The 15,259-nt window shown below is 27.7% G+C and overlaps 2 protein-coding genes across 2 annotated transcripts in view; one reads left to right on the top strand and one right to left on the bottom strand.

Annotated features, from left to right (window-relative positions):
* The window catches only part of LOC107440852 (adenosine receptor A3-like), a 228,784-nt gene that overhangs the window by 84,324 nt on the left and 129,201 nt on the right, over positions 1–15,259 (bottom strand). The window lies entirely within an intron of this gene.
* LOC122273184 (L-cystatin) lies at positions 6,322–11,424 on the top strand. Its single transcript, XM_043057256.3, has 3 exons — positions 6,322–6,544; positions 9,488–9,598; positions 11,194–11,424. Exons 1-3 carry the CDS (start codon positions 6,353–6,355, stop codon positions 11,293–11,295), a joined length of 405 nt encoding a protein of 134 aa, XP_042913190.2. The 5' UTR covers positions 6,322–6,352; the 3' UTR covers positions 11,296–11,424.

The raw sequence follows: 15,259 nt of genomic DNA on the forward strand, positions 1-15,259 counted from the left end.
ATGGATTGTTCCCTTCTGCTTTTTGTGTGGTTTCACTTTTTCCTATCATTGAGAAAAAAAGTATTGTCTTAACTATCAGAATATGGTAAATTTTACCATGTTTCTGGCTCTATGGAAACATCAGAAATCTCAGTACTTTTTACCAAAGTGATTTGTTAATGATTTCTGTAAAATTAATTCCAAAATATAGTTTTATAAGATCCGATAAAATGAGGTAAAATTTAGTACTTTTATCATGATATCTTAGAGCATAACATACAAATAATTTATTCTGTTAAATTTACTTTTCAGTTTTGTATTTTTTAAATAATCCATATAGAAATAGTCTTTATCTAGTCGGTTACAGACTTTTAAATGTTTTTCAATGTAAAAATTGGAGACTCTATTTATAATCTCAGGAACAGGAAAAGATCATACAGATGATGAGCTACAGGACTTTGTTTATTGGCCAAAAACTCATTTATTGATCCAAAAACATTCATGATATCCATGATATCATGAGTTGATTCATGAATTGATATTCATGAGAACACTGATATTTATTGATATTCATGTGTGACAAGAAGCTTTGCAGTTCCATGGTTTCACCATGATACCATTTAAATTCATTATTTGAATTTTGATGAACGGTGATTGGATACGAATTCCAATGTTTATTCTGATCGTCATTCAACGAATTGAAGTCTCAAAGATTTTTTCTGCATTTCTGTTTGCTCTTGCTATTAAACGCCTTTGACTGCATGGCCCCATCAACTATCTTCCGCCTGAAAATACTTTAAACCACTAAAATATCAGGGCCATTTCATTTTTTTTATAACTGGCATTGAAAAGGCATTACGACAAACAATGACTCACGAATGCGGAACCCAACCTAGAAAACAAAGGAACTCCTGGATCAAGCAATGCGACAAACTAGCCGTTGATGAGTAATCTTTGCTTACGTTCGTTACACGGTGAAGAAAACTACGAAAACTTCCTATGGTTAATTTGATGCAAGGGGATTCTAGCCCATGATTTGTCTACCATTGAGGATATTTTAGTCAACACTCTGGTCGCCGCGATCCGGGAGTTAAATTCACATCAATCAACCACCGCGGCTAAAACCTGGGCTGTTTTATATTATTTTAATATTTTATAATCGTCGTTGAGCAGCTTGACCAATTCTTGAGTTTATGACTGCTAATTTTCAACCTTGTAATTTTTAGGTCAATCCGGAAGACAAAGAAATTCCCAGATAAAGCATTGGGAGAAACTTGCATTCGTGAAGGACTTTTTGAGTAATCTGCATCTGCGTCATAAAGTGAAGAAAACCACGAAAACCTCTCACGTTTAACAAACGGCAAATGGAATCTAATCCATGATATATTAATGTCATTCAATTTTAGAACGCACAAAAAAATAATTTTACCAGAATTCGGACCACCTTAATCTACGAGGTTCACACTTGTTCTGGCGGTGCAATGAAATGTGAAAAAAAATTTCACTTTCTGCCCCTCTAAGTTTGATGGTTGCAGATTTATGAAATCGAACTTTCCGTTACTATACTCTCCTTACTTAATTTATACATTTTGTATAATAAAATGTTCAAATTTTTTTAAACAAATGTTTCATTTCTTAAAATTAAAATTTCACTTCATCTAATTTTAAATGTAAGCAAATAATACTTGCGTATTAACAGTTTTTTTTAATTTATTTTAAATAAGAATGCACCTTAGCAATTATTTAATTTTTTGTTATTAACTTTAAGAGAAATAAAGGAAAATGATAGTATCCTTTTTAGATTTATATACACTTTTCATACTTTTTCTGATGACAAATAATAGTAAAATTCAAATTCGTGCAGTTACATTTTTTATCATTCATATCATTTTAAAAAAATTTAAAAATAAAAGAAACTCTAAATTTTTGTAAAAGAAGAGCGATGTCTTATTGAGTTTTTTTTTTTCAGTCGAGTGCTTTTGTTTGGCAACAAGCTATTCAAGAAGACTGTTGCCAAAAAAAAAAGCACTCGACTTACAAGCTATTCAACTATTCAACTCGATTCAACAACTATTCAAGCTATTCAACTCGACTATCAAGCTATTTTCAGTAAAATAATTTTTAAATAAAAGTTATTCAAATGTGTTTAGTTTACACTTGCTGCTTGTCAAGATAATATTCACTCATATTTAAAAGTAAAATTATTTGTTAAATATTATTTAATGGAAAATAAAGTGTGATATTAATAAATACTTATGGTAATCTTAAAAGTTTCAAGAAAGTTTAATAAAATATCTGTCATGAAATGGATTATATTTAATATCATGCAGTTATGATTTCAGATCCAAGTATCTTAAATATTTTTTTCAGAATTATATTTCATTATTTTTGCCTGTAGATATTAAGACATGTTTCCCATTTAAATTGATAGCCTATAATATTTTTGAGTGATACTTCGCTCTTTTGTTCTTTAGAAAGTTTTGTACAAGAAATACATGAAGAAAACTTCAACCATTTAGTTTCCTTCTGCATGCAATACATGGAAATTCCATTGAGTTAAAAGATTTGGAGGAAGTTCTATCATTTTATTTTTTTCTAAAATTCTATTACTTTTTTTATGCAGATATTTAAATTTGAGGGATTAGTTTAAATGTGCAAAAAATGCAATTTAAAAAGGTAATTTATGTACTAACCAGTATAAATGCACCTGTTTCAACACTAACAGAATTTTTAATGCAGCAGAAACTTTTTTTTAGTATATAAACGATAAGCTTGGTCTCATATTTTAATTTGTCTAAATAAAGCAGAGTTAAATTTTATTTTTTTAATACATTATACACAATGTATTAAGAAAAGACCAAGCTGCTATTAATAATTACTGGTTTAGTATATATATATATATATATATATATATATATATATATATATATATATATATATATATATATATATATATATATATATATATATATATATATATATATATATATATATATATATATATATATATATATATATATATATATATATATATATATATATATATATATATATATATATATATATATATATAAAATGATGACAACTACTTTGCACCAAAGTGATGTTTAATCAAGGGCAGTTTTTTACGCAGTGATGCAGTGAAACATCAAGAATTTTCCTTTACATTACTTGGTGTAAAGTAGCAACTCCTATTTTCGGTATTCAGGAACACATATATTTATAATTAGAGTAATATAAAATGGAATATCGCTAAATATATGGAGCTCAAATGAACACCAACGAGCTTCAGAAAAGTCTAAACTCTATCAATTATTAGCGATTAGATTTAACTGCACCCTTTGAAGTTTGTAAGAACACTCTATTCGGCATTAACTTGAGATAAAGTAATCATTCACGATATTTTTAGAGTTTTTCAACACGACATTCTGATAGGTATTACACCTCAGTTTTTACAGTGTGTAGTAACTGTTTACCGAAAATTCTCGTTTTCAAAATGATACATTTTATTATCTCCTAGTTAAAATACAAACTGAAAAGTAAATTTGACCGAGTAAATGGTTTTTATGCGATTCTCGAAAGAATCAGGAAAATATTATTAATTTTTTTCTCTGTATTTTCCAAATAGCATAGTAATAAAACCATATTTTTTGTTAATTTTACCGAAATTCACTACCAAAGAGCTTCAATAAAAATTTCCGTCTTTTTTAGTGTTCCTATAAAGCTAGAAACACGGTAAATTTTAAGATATTCTGGTAGTTGTGATCATATCTCTTTTCTCAGTCTGGATTATCCTGAAAATTTGTAAATTTTGGTAAATTAGTATGAAATTGGTAGTAAAGCAAATTCGCACGATGATTTGTCTCACTGAGCTTCAAAATTTATATTAGCATTTCTTAAGAATTATAATTGAATTAAAATTATTTTAGATTTTGCAAAACATTATTCTGTAAACAAAATAAAACAACATATTTAATTTATGCTTTACTAGCCGTCGTTGGCGACCAACTTGGTCATCTTTCAAAGTTATTTTGTACAACATATGGACTTAATAGTTACTAAGCCAAGGACAGAGCCCAACTGTATTTAAATGCTCTAATTCTTCATCCCTTCCTCTAATCCTAACACCTTAATTAGTTTTAAACAATATATTAACGAAATTTTTCACCGTCCAGTTGTTATCGCGACTTTGCTCACGTAGAAGGACTTCGATTGTGATTTTAACTCTTTTCAAGGGATATCAGAGATATTGTCTAATTTCCTTAATAATTTTAGCAATATTTTAAAATCTATGCGGCAGACATTAAATCACACAAATCACCGTTAGTATGAGCTCATAACATTTAAGCGCAGAAAGAAGCAGGAGTATCAATATCATTTCCATCTTAGTCGTGAAATAAGATAGCATAAAAGAAACAATTGAATGCTGTAAATACACACGCCCCCGAACTATACGACATATTTACTGGAATAACAGTAAGTGGCACCTGTACTGTTTATGTTTGAAATCTACCATTTTAGAAAGGATTATAAGTAAATCAAATTAGTCACTTATTAGTTATTTATTGCTAGTAACTAAGTTTTTATTTTTATATTAAGTTTCTATTTTTATTTCAAGTTTTTGTTTTTTCATTATTATTCTAAACAAATACCTAACGTATACGTAATTACCACTTAAATCACTACTTGACACTTTCAACCTGGGATTAACACACCTTTGTGCCCCACTTTGTGATTAGAGTTCCCCTGCAGCACTAAAATTGGAAAAAAGGTAAATTCCTGTAAAACTTGTTTATTTTATTTATAAAATAATAATCAATTGCAATCAATAACCGTATTCGCTAATACAATAATAGAGGACAGCGAATATTCTTGGAAGATGAGTCATCTTGTCCGTCACTAAGAAAGACTTAAGAAAACCTAACAAAATGAATACTGAATTAATGTACTTATAGTGTTGCCAATCGATCAAAAAATACCCTGGTTTATGGTACCACATAGGAGAAATATATTTATAGATTTCATATTTTCATAAAAATCTGATCGTCAAAATTCTGCATCAACGTTGTCAAAATTTGTGACTTCTGAAATAAAATAATCGCTAGGTCATCCTCATAGAGTTTTTTTTTCTGTAGGTCATTATTTTAAGACTGTTAACAAGAATAAAAATTAATCAGTTTTGTAAGGTAAGTTAATTAGATTGCACTTTTAATCAAATTAAAATTATCTGCAATAAAATATGTTTTTGCATAAATCAAATGGTAATTTAATAAAATAGCTTGAAAACAACTACAGCTTTAATATTTATTTAATTTGTTATAATTTTTTCAAATTAACTCATACAATAAGAGTTATATAATCAGTATTTGCAATATTACATTTTCAATATTTTATTCGCAATATTATACTATCAAAGTTAAATTTTGTTGTTTTCAAAATCGTTTTCTAAATATTAAGTAATTACTATTTCATTTGCAATGCTGCATTGTTTATTAAATTCATAGTTTGGATATAATTTTTCTTTTATTAGTTAGGAGGAAACTTCTTAAACTGAGAAAAAAAGTTAACCAAACTACCAGATTATGGTTTAAAAAAATGTACCGAAGCGTTTGGTAAAGGTTTTGATAAAACTAGAAATAAAATATGACTTTAGAATGTGTGATAAAATTCTTAAATGTCGTAAAATTTATCATTTTACTTTAGCGCACTGTATAAAAACCATTTATTCGTGTAAATTCACTTTCCAGTTTTGTATATTTTTCTAAATGTGTAGTAAGTAGAACTATAATTTTGAAAACCCGAATTTCTGATAAGTCGTTATCGTATGACTAGAAAGATTATCAAATGAATGGTGTAAAAATCGTATATTTTGGTTTTCTAGATCAAAATTATAAATTTTTTTTGGGGATAAATGCTATCATTCAGAACGGTAATTTCTCCAGAATTTTTTTTCCGTATCTAAATAATCGAAGCCACTTTGTGAAATCTTTGTAATAATTTTATACTTTTTTTAAAGAACAAAAATAATAATTTTTTGTTAGTGTTATAATAATATTGTTGCATAGCATTATTATCTAATTTCAATTCTATTCCCGGCAATAATTATAGTTATGAAACAAATAAAGAATCTTTATCGCGCAGGTGAAAACTTTCTATAAATCTCGTATCAGTTTAAGTCTCCATAAAAAATCTTATCGCCAACCTTTAAAACTTTACTCACTTAAAGGTGATAACAAAACTGGAAATCTGGTGTGAAACAACACATGTTTCCATTCTGTTGGAAAATTCCTGTGGCTACTATATAAGCTCAGCAACGTTTGCATTCGCTTCACTTACAATTACAGTCGTCAACTGAAAGTAAGTTATTCCAAAAATGTTTAAGGAAATTTTGCTCTTGTCTCTGGTAGCTTTTGCTGCTTGTGGTCTTCTCGGAGGATGGGAAACTGCCGACGTTGATGACTCCGACGTAAAAGTAGCTGCTGGTCATGCTGCTGAAGCCCTATCCAAGCAATTTGCATCCAAATACCACCACAGACTCGTCAAGGTTCTCAAGGCAAAGAAACAGGTAAAAATACAATTATTTACTTTGTAATTCTATTTTCTCGAAATTTATATCATAACCCTTTGCAGACAATTCTCTTCTAGCAAAATTATGGGATTGAAATCGATTTATAGAAAGTTTTCATGTTGTTTATTACCAAAAATTAATTAAGTTAAAAATATTTATTTTGGTAGGAATGTTGGTGATATTATGAAAAGTTTACTGACTGTTAAGTGTTGGCTTAAACTTCTGTGTTTAAAAATAACTAAATTTGTAAATTCTGTGTAGAAAACTACAAATAAACTCGTTGAGAAATAATCAAATGAGCTAACGCAGAACGTACAAGAGAAAATAGCTCATCAATGTTAGCCTTTATTCCACGCTAGCCCATACAACACAATTCTTTAAACCAAGTTCATCTTTATTTATTTACTGTATTTTCTGAATTTATAAACACAGATTTGTCGCACAAATCAAAGGTGGAAAAATAGCTTACCATCGACTTTAGAAAAATATATAAAGTTTATGGAAAGTATAGTTTTCAGCTGCTTATATAGGGGTTAAAAAAAAATTATTTTCAAGTTTCTTAAGCGATTCGAATTATTGAATTAGATTGATGCCCAGCCCAGAATGATGATGTGTGGAAATTTTATTTACTCACTTCTTTTTATTTATGGAAATATGAAGCATTGTTGGCTGCGTTTATTTATTTTGATTAAATATTTATTAAATATTTAATAAAACTTAATTAAAATTTGAAACATGTTATAGCAAAATTAATATTTTCAATTTTTTTTTCTCACAAATTCTTCCACAGACTCGTTAAGGACCAGCTGTTCACGTAGAATTTAATTGAGAGTTATTATCAAACTGGCAGCATTTCAATAATCAGTCAACTTTTTCTTCATTAGAGCATTGATTTTCTATTACAATTACAATTGATTTTCTTTAATCAACAAAAAACAAAATTAACTTCTTTTTTTACAGATCGTTATATAAAAAATCAGTGTGTTTCACGAGTGCAACTTTGGGGGTTAGTCTAGTTTGGAGATTAGTTGGTTAATTTCATTAATTACTTTTGGGATTAGTTAGTTACAGGATTACTTACGACAAATAATTATCCCAATTAATTTTTGCCCGGATAAAATTGTTTCCTACATGTTTGAGAAAATTATTTTCCTTTAAGCTTCTATAGTTTGCTATATTCAATAAAATATTCTGATAATTCAGGAAATAATCAAAATAAGAACGTTGTTTCTAATTGTATGACTATACTAATTGTATGGCTATGTTGAGAATAGTATGTTTCTAAAAATAAATTTCTTGTGCTTCAATATATGACTATATTAAGCTAACTGAATAAAGCTTATAAAGAAAAATAAATTTATGAAATGAATACGTTACACAGAATTGTATTATTATGTTAAGCTATATTAAATTAATTATATAGTACTGCAGGCACATTATTAAATTTAAAGAGATTAAAATTGTTTCTTAATTAGTTATACAGTTGCGTGAAACGCAGGACTGTTAATAATAGTTTGAAAAAAGAAGTTTTATTTCTTAAATAATTGTATTTTTAAGAAAAATAGAAAGAAAAATCTATCAGACTTGATACGATTTAAAAGTTTTAGAAAAACTTTTTTAAACGTTAATTGTGTTCATATATTTTTCAGATATATTTCTCAGATTCATTAAAAATATTATAAAATCTTTCTCCAAAAAATGTATTTATTACATTAGAGTATTCAAGAATATTATTTTTATTGATTTTTTCATCAAGAGTCATTATTATTATTTTCTAAAAAAAAATTTTATGCTAATTTTAAAGATGAATGAGCTAAAGCGGTAATTACTATAATACTAGTTATTATAATTGTTGTTTAAATAGTCTTTAAAAAATTATTAATGTCATATCTAGTGTAAATGCAGTATATTTTTTCCATTCTTTTCACAATTTTGGATAATAATAATTTCAAATTTTAAATCAAATATAGGCTGACAAATTAGAACAGTTTAACAAATTCTCAAATTTTGCTAGAAATTTCAATCTTACATTTATTCGTTACGTATTCCAATATTTGCTTCTTCTTTTTGCTTTCTTTGCTTTTTTTTTTGCTTTCTACCACCCATTTTTGAAGGAATAAATTAAAATTTCTATTTCACATGATTTAACGATGTATTTTCCTACTTTAAATGGTCCGGAATTGGTCACAGTGTTTATCGAAATTAACAGCCATTATATTTTTTTCAATATTTGAATAGAAAATTCTTTTTCGTGCTTTATTTTTATAAGTTAAGCTCTTTTTATAAAGCATATTTTTTAATTTAATTAATAATTATTCGTTGCACATTTTGTGCAATTAAATTAGAATCAAGTAAATAGAAAAGTCTAGAGATGAAAAGTTTTCTATATTTTAAAGTTGATTTAAAAACATTTATTTTACAAAGTGTAGCTAGAAATATGAGATTACATTATGAGGTTAATTATTGCATACTATCTTCCCCTGAAATGGGCTGGTATATTATTGTTTCGTTGGATATGAGAAAGTTTGAAACTACTACTATAGATTACTTATTCCAGAATGTAGACCTTTATAAAAAAATTGCTCAAACTACAAAAAACAAAAGTCCTTTTATGCAGAGAGAAAATATTTATCAATGCTTGAAGTAAAAGATAAGGCTAGTTTCGAGTTATCAACTTTAATAGTTTCTCCCAAATTCGCATATTTTTTTGTTAGAAGGAGAACTCTTTTTCTTAGTTTTTAACTAATTGCAGACGGCTGTTTTCAAATAAACCGCATATTGCTTTGAGATTTTGGTCACTGGACTTTTTCGTAACAGGGTTTTAATTTTGTTGCTCATTTATGAAAAAATGGAAGCAAAATTGTTCAGAAAAGTAACAGAATGTAAATAAAAAAAATAGGTATTTCTTTCTTTTTATACACATTCAATGTTCTTTTAAAGGTTGTTGCTGGATTGAACTTCAGACTCGATGTTGTAGTTGGATTGACAACCTGCCAGAAGAGCGAAATGTCTCACGAAGAAGCCGGAGATTGTGAACTTCAGGACACCGTCGTAAGTGTGGTAGTCTCTTAAAACATTTTGAATTATTTATTGCTTTTTATTTAGAAAAAATCTAAAGTCAATTTCATTATTTAGGCATTCTAACTTTATGAAAAGTGAAAACGAAAATATGATTAACTACTTGCTAAGGTTTCAAGATAAAGTTAAAAACAATACCTAATGCATATAAATTGTCATTTCAGACAAAGATAATTTTATCATGCATATAATACCATGTCGAAGATAATAATGAAACCAAATCATTTCCCTTAAAAATGCTAATAAAAAGAATACTATTAAATTAAGAAAAAGCTAGTTGTAACATTGTGACTGCCTATACTATTTTAAACAAAATTTACATTTGTAAAATAATGATCAATCTTTCAAAAGTTGTATTAAAAATTACTTTAAAATTATCATAATATTCTTTAATATATTTTTCTTTTCTATTACTTCTACAATTTTCCTTAAAAAAGCAGATAAAACTTTATAGTAATATCTTTGTGTTAATAATAATTGTACAATAATACAAATTGCAAGGAATAAAAGTTTCGAAAAGTGCAAAAATTAAAAATAAAAACTAGGAAAACAATTTATACTTAAAAAAACATTTATGCTATTACGATTAATTGCGATTAAATATTACGATTGAAAAATACTCATTTATCTAAAAAAAATTCAAATTTTCTGCATAGTCAGAAATATTTGGCTGCATGAAATTTAATTTCATTGTTCCCAAAAAAATATTAGGTTAGGGTAAATTATGCTAGAATACATAGTTTTGTGTATTGCATCACAAATCTAAAGAAATTTTGATAATATCGGGGAAAGCAATTAATGCTCATCTTTATTTATCCTAAAAATTCTAATATAGAATTTTTGGCTTCACACTGAGAAAAAAAGTATGGTCAAAACTACCAAAATGTGGTAAAATGTACCATATTCTGGTAGTTTTGATCATACTACTAGAATCATATTATTTTAATGTGGTAATTTTCATTCTGGTGCTATGAAAACACTAAAAAGCTCATCTTTATTATATGCAATATAATTTAATAAATTTGGTAAAATTTGATAATTCGATCACGATACCTTAGAGCTTGGCACAGAAATCACTTATTTGTGTAAATTCGCTTGTTAGTTTAGCATTTTTTATTAAATAGGTGGTAATAAGACCTATAATTTTGAAAGCTAGAATTTCTAATAAACCGTTTCTATTTGAACGGAAAAAGTACCAAATAAATAGTTAAATGCTGTAAGTTTTGATTTATTAACCAGAATTAAGGTTATTTTTACCCAATCATTTTTAATACCATAAAGTGTGCTAATTTAACCGGAATTTTTTTTCTTCGTGCTCTAATGAAATTTGACGACTTTGATGTCATAGTCATTAGTATTAAAGAACCAAAAATGAACAAAAAACTCCTTTGCGTTTAAAAATATTATTTAAAAACGTTACTGATCCTTAAAAAACATTTGAAAATCCATTTTATTTGTTTAGTTTCTTAAAAAATTAACTTTCAGAATAACATATTTCAGAATTTAAAAATTGTATTACTTCACCAATTCCTTCACCACTTATGCTGAAATATTAATTGTTCTTTCAGAGCACCTACAAGAAATGCACTGTTATTGTAAACAGAGACTTGAAGGACAACCACAAAATGGTCACCTCCGGATGCATCCTTATTTCACGCGATGAAGTTTAAATGCACAATCTGAGATATATATTTTATTTTTATAGCTAAATCAATATCTGCTTGTTTAGAAACACCAAAGGAACATTTATTTTAAACTTGTTACCTATGTTTTCAAAATAAAATATTTCTCATAACGTAGTATTGTTCGTTCTCTTTACACAACTGTTAATTTAATCATTGTGTGAAATAAAAAGAATATTATCCACTCCCTAGCATGCGGTGGTAGTTTGCAAATGTGAATGCATCGATGCGATCTTTAGTTTGTGCATAGTTCAAAATTCGTGGTTAAGAAAATGGACATAGATTGAAAAGGTGTTTTAAGAAATGGATGTAACTCAAATTGCGAGTTTAAAAAAATTATCATAGCTTGAAAGGCGTATTTTAAGAAATGGACAAAGCATAAAATGTGTCTTTAAGAAAATGGACACAGTTCAAAAAACGTACGCAAGAAAATGAACATTTGTTCCCTTAAGCTATTTGAGCTAATGTCTATTTTCTTAAAGACTCATTTAAAGCTAAGCCTATTTCCTTAAATATGCATTTTGAACTATGTCCAAACTGAAATGCTCACTGACGACTGAAATTAATTTATTTTTAATGTTAAAAATAAATGTTTAAATTAGCAGAAATTCTTAAAAATTTAAAAGCAAAAGCAATTAATGAAAATTGTAGTACAAGTAAGTATTGCTCACATATATTTAACTATTTTCAAAGCAGTAAAATGTGCATCTAAAGTTTAGTTAAGAACAGTTAGATGCAAGTTAAGAAAAAACTGTTATTCGAATGAGAAAGCCTGTATGCATTTAAGTGCACGCCAAATAGATGCCAAGCCCCCATCGAGAACATATATCAACAGCGCCATCAGCACTATCGCTGCACAGTCTTCTTGCCTGCTTTCCTAATTTATGTGAAATGAGGAAAATAAAACTTATTAAATAAAAACTATTTCCATGAAATTAAAGAGTTGCAGCATTTTTAAATAATACTTTCTGTTCACAATTGAAGAAACGGATAAAAGAAAAATAAAGATTGTTGCTTGCAGACAATTTTCTTTTAAAGCGAAACAAAAGTAAAACACTTTATCTCGCATTTGATTTGTTGGCCAATTTTAGGAGGACGCGCCATTTTTAGTGAATCAGTCAAATTCAACGTCATATAGCTGTTTCTTTTTCAAAAACAAATGTTCTCCTTTTCATTGAAATATGTCTCCAAGAAATCGACTGTTGCCAAGAAATTGATTGCATCGAAATATGTCGTCTTTTTAATAGTTCTATGATATACACCGAAGAGCCATTACATTATGACCACCCTCCATCTATAACAATGGGCTCACCCAGGTTTTCATGGTTTCTCGCCCAGGAACAATGTTTTCATGGGGCACATTAGAACCCATAATCCTCTTAGAACAATCCCTGTCGTCTGTAAGCTACTTGAACATAGTTGCAGACCAGGTTCACCCACTCATGGCAACAGTTTTTCCTACGGGGGATGGTGTTTACCAACAGGATAATGCACCACGTCATAAGGATCGAATCGTTGAAGAACATTCCAATGACTTTCAAGTCATGTCTTGGCCCCCAAATTTACCTGACCTGGCTCTTCGGTGTATATCGTAAAAGATAGCAAGAATTAAAATTCTGAATGATGTGTTTAACTTTCAAAAGCTTATATGTTGTTATTGAAAGCATATTAGTATAATTTGATAATGAAATAAAACGGAACAATTTGCAGTCGTGGATGATTACTTAAATCCTAAGCCGAAATGGTCTTGCAATGGAGTATAATCATCGTATACGCGGCAAATCGAAGCGATCTGTTTTATCAATAGAATTTTCAAAATTTAAAGTTACTGATTAAAAACTGTAGTATTTAAGAAAAGAAAATTACAAATATTTTAGTGGTTTATATTACTTTTGAGAATAAGTGGGACCGTATATATACCATCACTCTTTAAATAGCTAAGATAGCTAATTTCATTAACAACATGTCAAGTTGCATAAATATGTTGCGCAGCAATGAGAAAAATAGTACGCTCAAAACTACCAGAATAGAGTAACAATTACGACCTTATCTAACTGGGTGGATACACCAAATAAGCAAAGTTAATTTTTTCCGTATTGAATTTCGATTAAATTACTGATAAAATATGATAATAAACGTGATAAAATTGTCAATTTTACAAAAAGAGCCGGAAATTTTAAAAGTGGTATAATTTCAGGTAACGCAATAAAAAGATAACTTAGTCAGATAGCCTCTATTTTTTTCAATAAACACTTGTTAACTTGGTTGCAGGTCGGCTTGACGTTTTCATTTCTATATGAGCTATAAGCTAACATCTACCATCTTTTAAAACTATAAAAACTGCCTGCTTGAATAGACTAATGCCTGAATAAGTAATTTAAATGTCAGGTCTTAAAACAAAGCGTGGATGTAACGGGTTCGAATCCCACTGCAACATAACTGCATCTATTTATTTATATTTTTTATTTGTTGCTACACATACATATGCAGACATTTTGTTGGAGCTTTTTTAAACGTGTACATTTTAATTTTAATAAACTGATTTATTTTAATAATTTATAAATAATACTTTTATTGAGTATATTTCATATGATTTTGGACAGTTAAAATAAGATACCTTAATCAGAGCGAGGATTTATATATATATATATATATATATATATATATATATATATATATATATATATATATATATATATATATATATATATATATATATATATATATATATATATATATATATATATATATATATATATATATATATATATATATATATATATATATATATATATGAGCAATTCTACAAATAAACGCCAGTTAGGCGGCCAAAAAAAAATAAAAAAATTTTTGGGGGGGCACACTATTTCTACATGAATTTTCTTCTTCTTTACACCCTAGAAAGGCAAGAAAAAATCGTGAACATGAAATTTTTTCTTTGTGACATACTTTAAATGCGACATACTCTTTCTGACATACTCAGATAAATCTGAGCCATTTATTCAGATAAAACGATTTTTACATAAATATAATATTATTATAATGTTTTTCTAAAATGTATTTATAGAGATTTCATACTATAAGATTATATTTTAGTATAAAAATTGGCGTTTATTTGTAGAATTGCTCATATCGTCGCCTTGAAACTAAACCGTGGTAACTCAAAAAAGCAAATTTTTCAGGAGAGCAATTTCTAACTTTCTGCGTTAATGCTGATCGCGCCAATGCGATAACGATTTATCTGCTCTCTAAATTAATTTTATTGAACTATGAAGATAATACTTTGTTTCTCTAAAAGGGTGATTTTTTTTTACACAAAGTGACCCAAATATCTCATTTTTCGATTTTTTTTGAGTTTTGCGGTTTTTTTTCAAAGCGACGATATGAGCAATTCTACAAATCAACGTGAATTAGGCGGCCAAACAAAAATAAATTTTTTTGGGGGGGGGGGGGGGGGCACGCTATTTCTACATGAATTTTCCTCTTTTTTATACCCTAAAAAAGCAAGAAAAAATATTAAACATGAAATTTTTTCTTTGTGACGTACTTTAAATGACAAAATACCAATTTTGAATTTTTCCCGATTTTTTCAATTTACGAACTTTGATTAAATTTTTTTATTTTTATTTTTTATACTAAAATATAATCTTATAGTATGAAATCTCTATAAATACATATTAGAGAGACATTATAATAATATTATATTTATGTAAAAATCGTTTTATCTGAATAAATGGCTCAGATTTATCTGAGTATGTCAGAAAGAGTATGTCGCATTTAAAGTATGTCACAAAGAAAAAATTTCATGTTCACGATTTTTTCTCGCCTTTTTAGGGTGTAAAGAAGAAGAAAATTCATGTAGAAATAGTGTGCCTCCCAAAATTTTTTTAATTTTTTTTTGACCGCCTAACTGGCGTTTATTTGTAGAATTGCTCATATATATATATATATA

Source organism: Parasteatoda tepidariorum, chromosome 6 (genome assembly GCF_982258835.1).
Source record: "Parasteatoda tepidariorum strain Cologne lab strain chromosome 6, Ptep-v5.0, whole genome shotgun sequence".
Classification (NCBI taxonomy): Eukaryota; Metazoa; Arthropoda; class Arachnida; order Araneae; family Theridiidae; genus Parasteatoda; species Parasteatoda tepidariorum.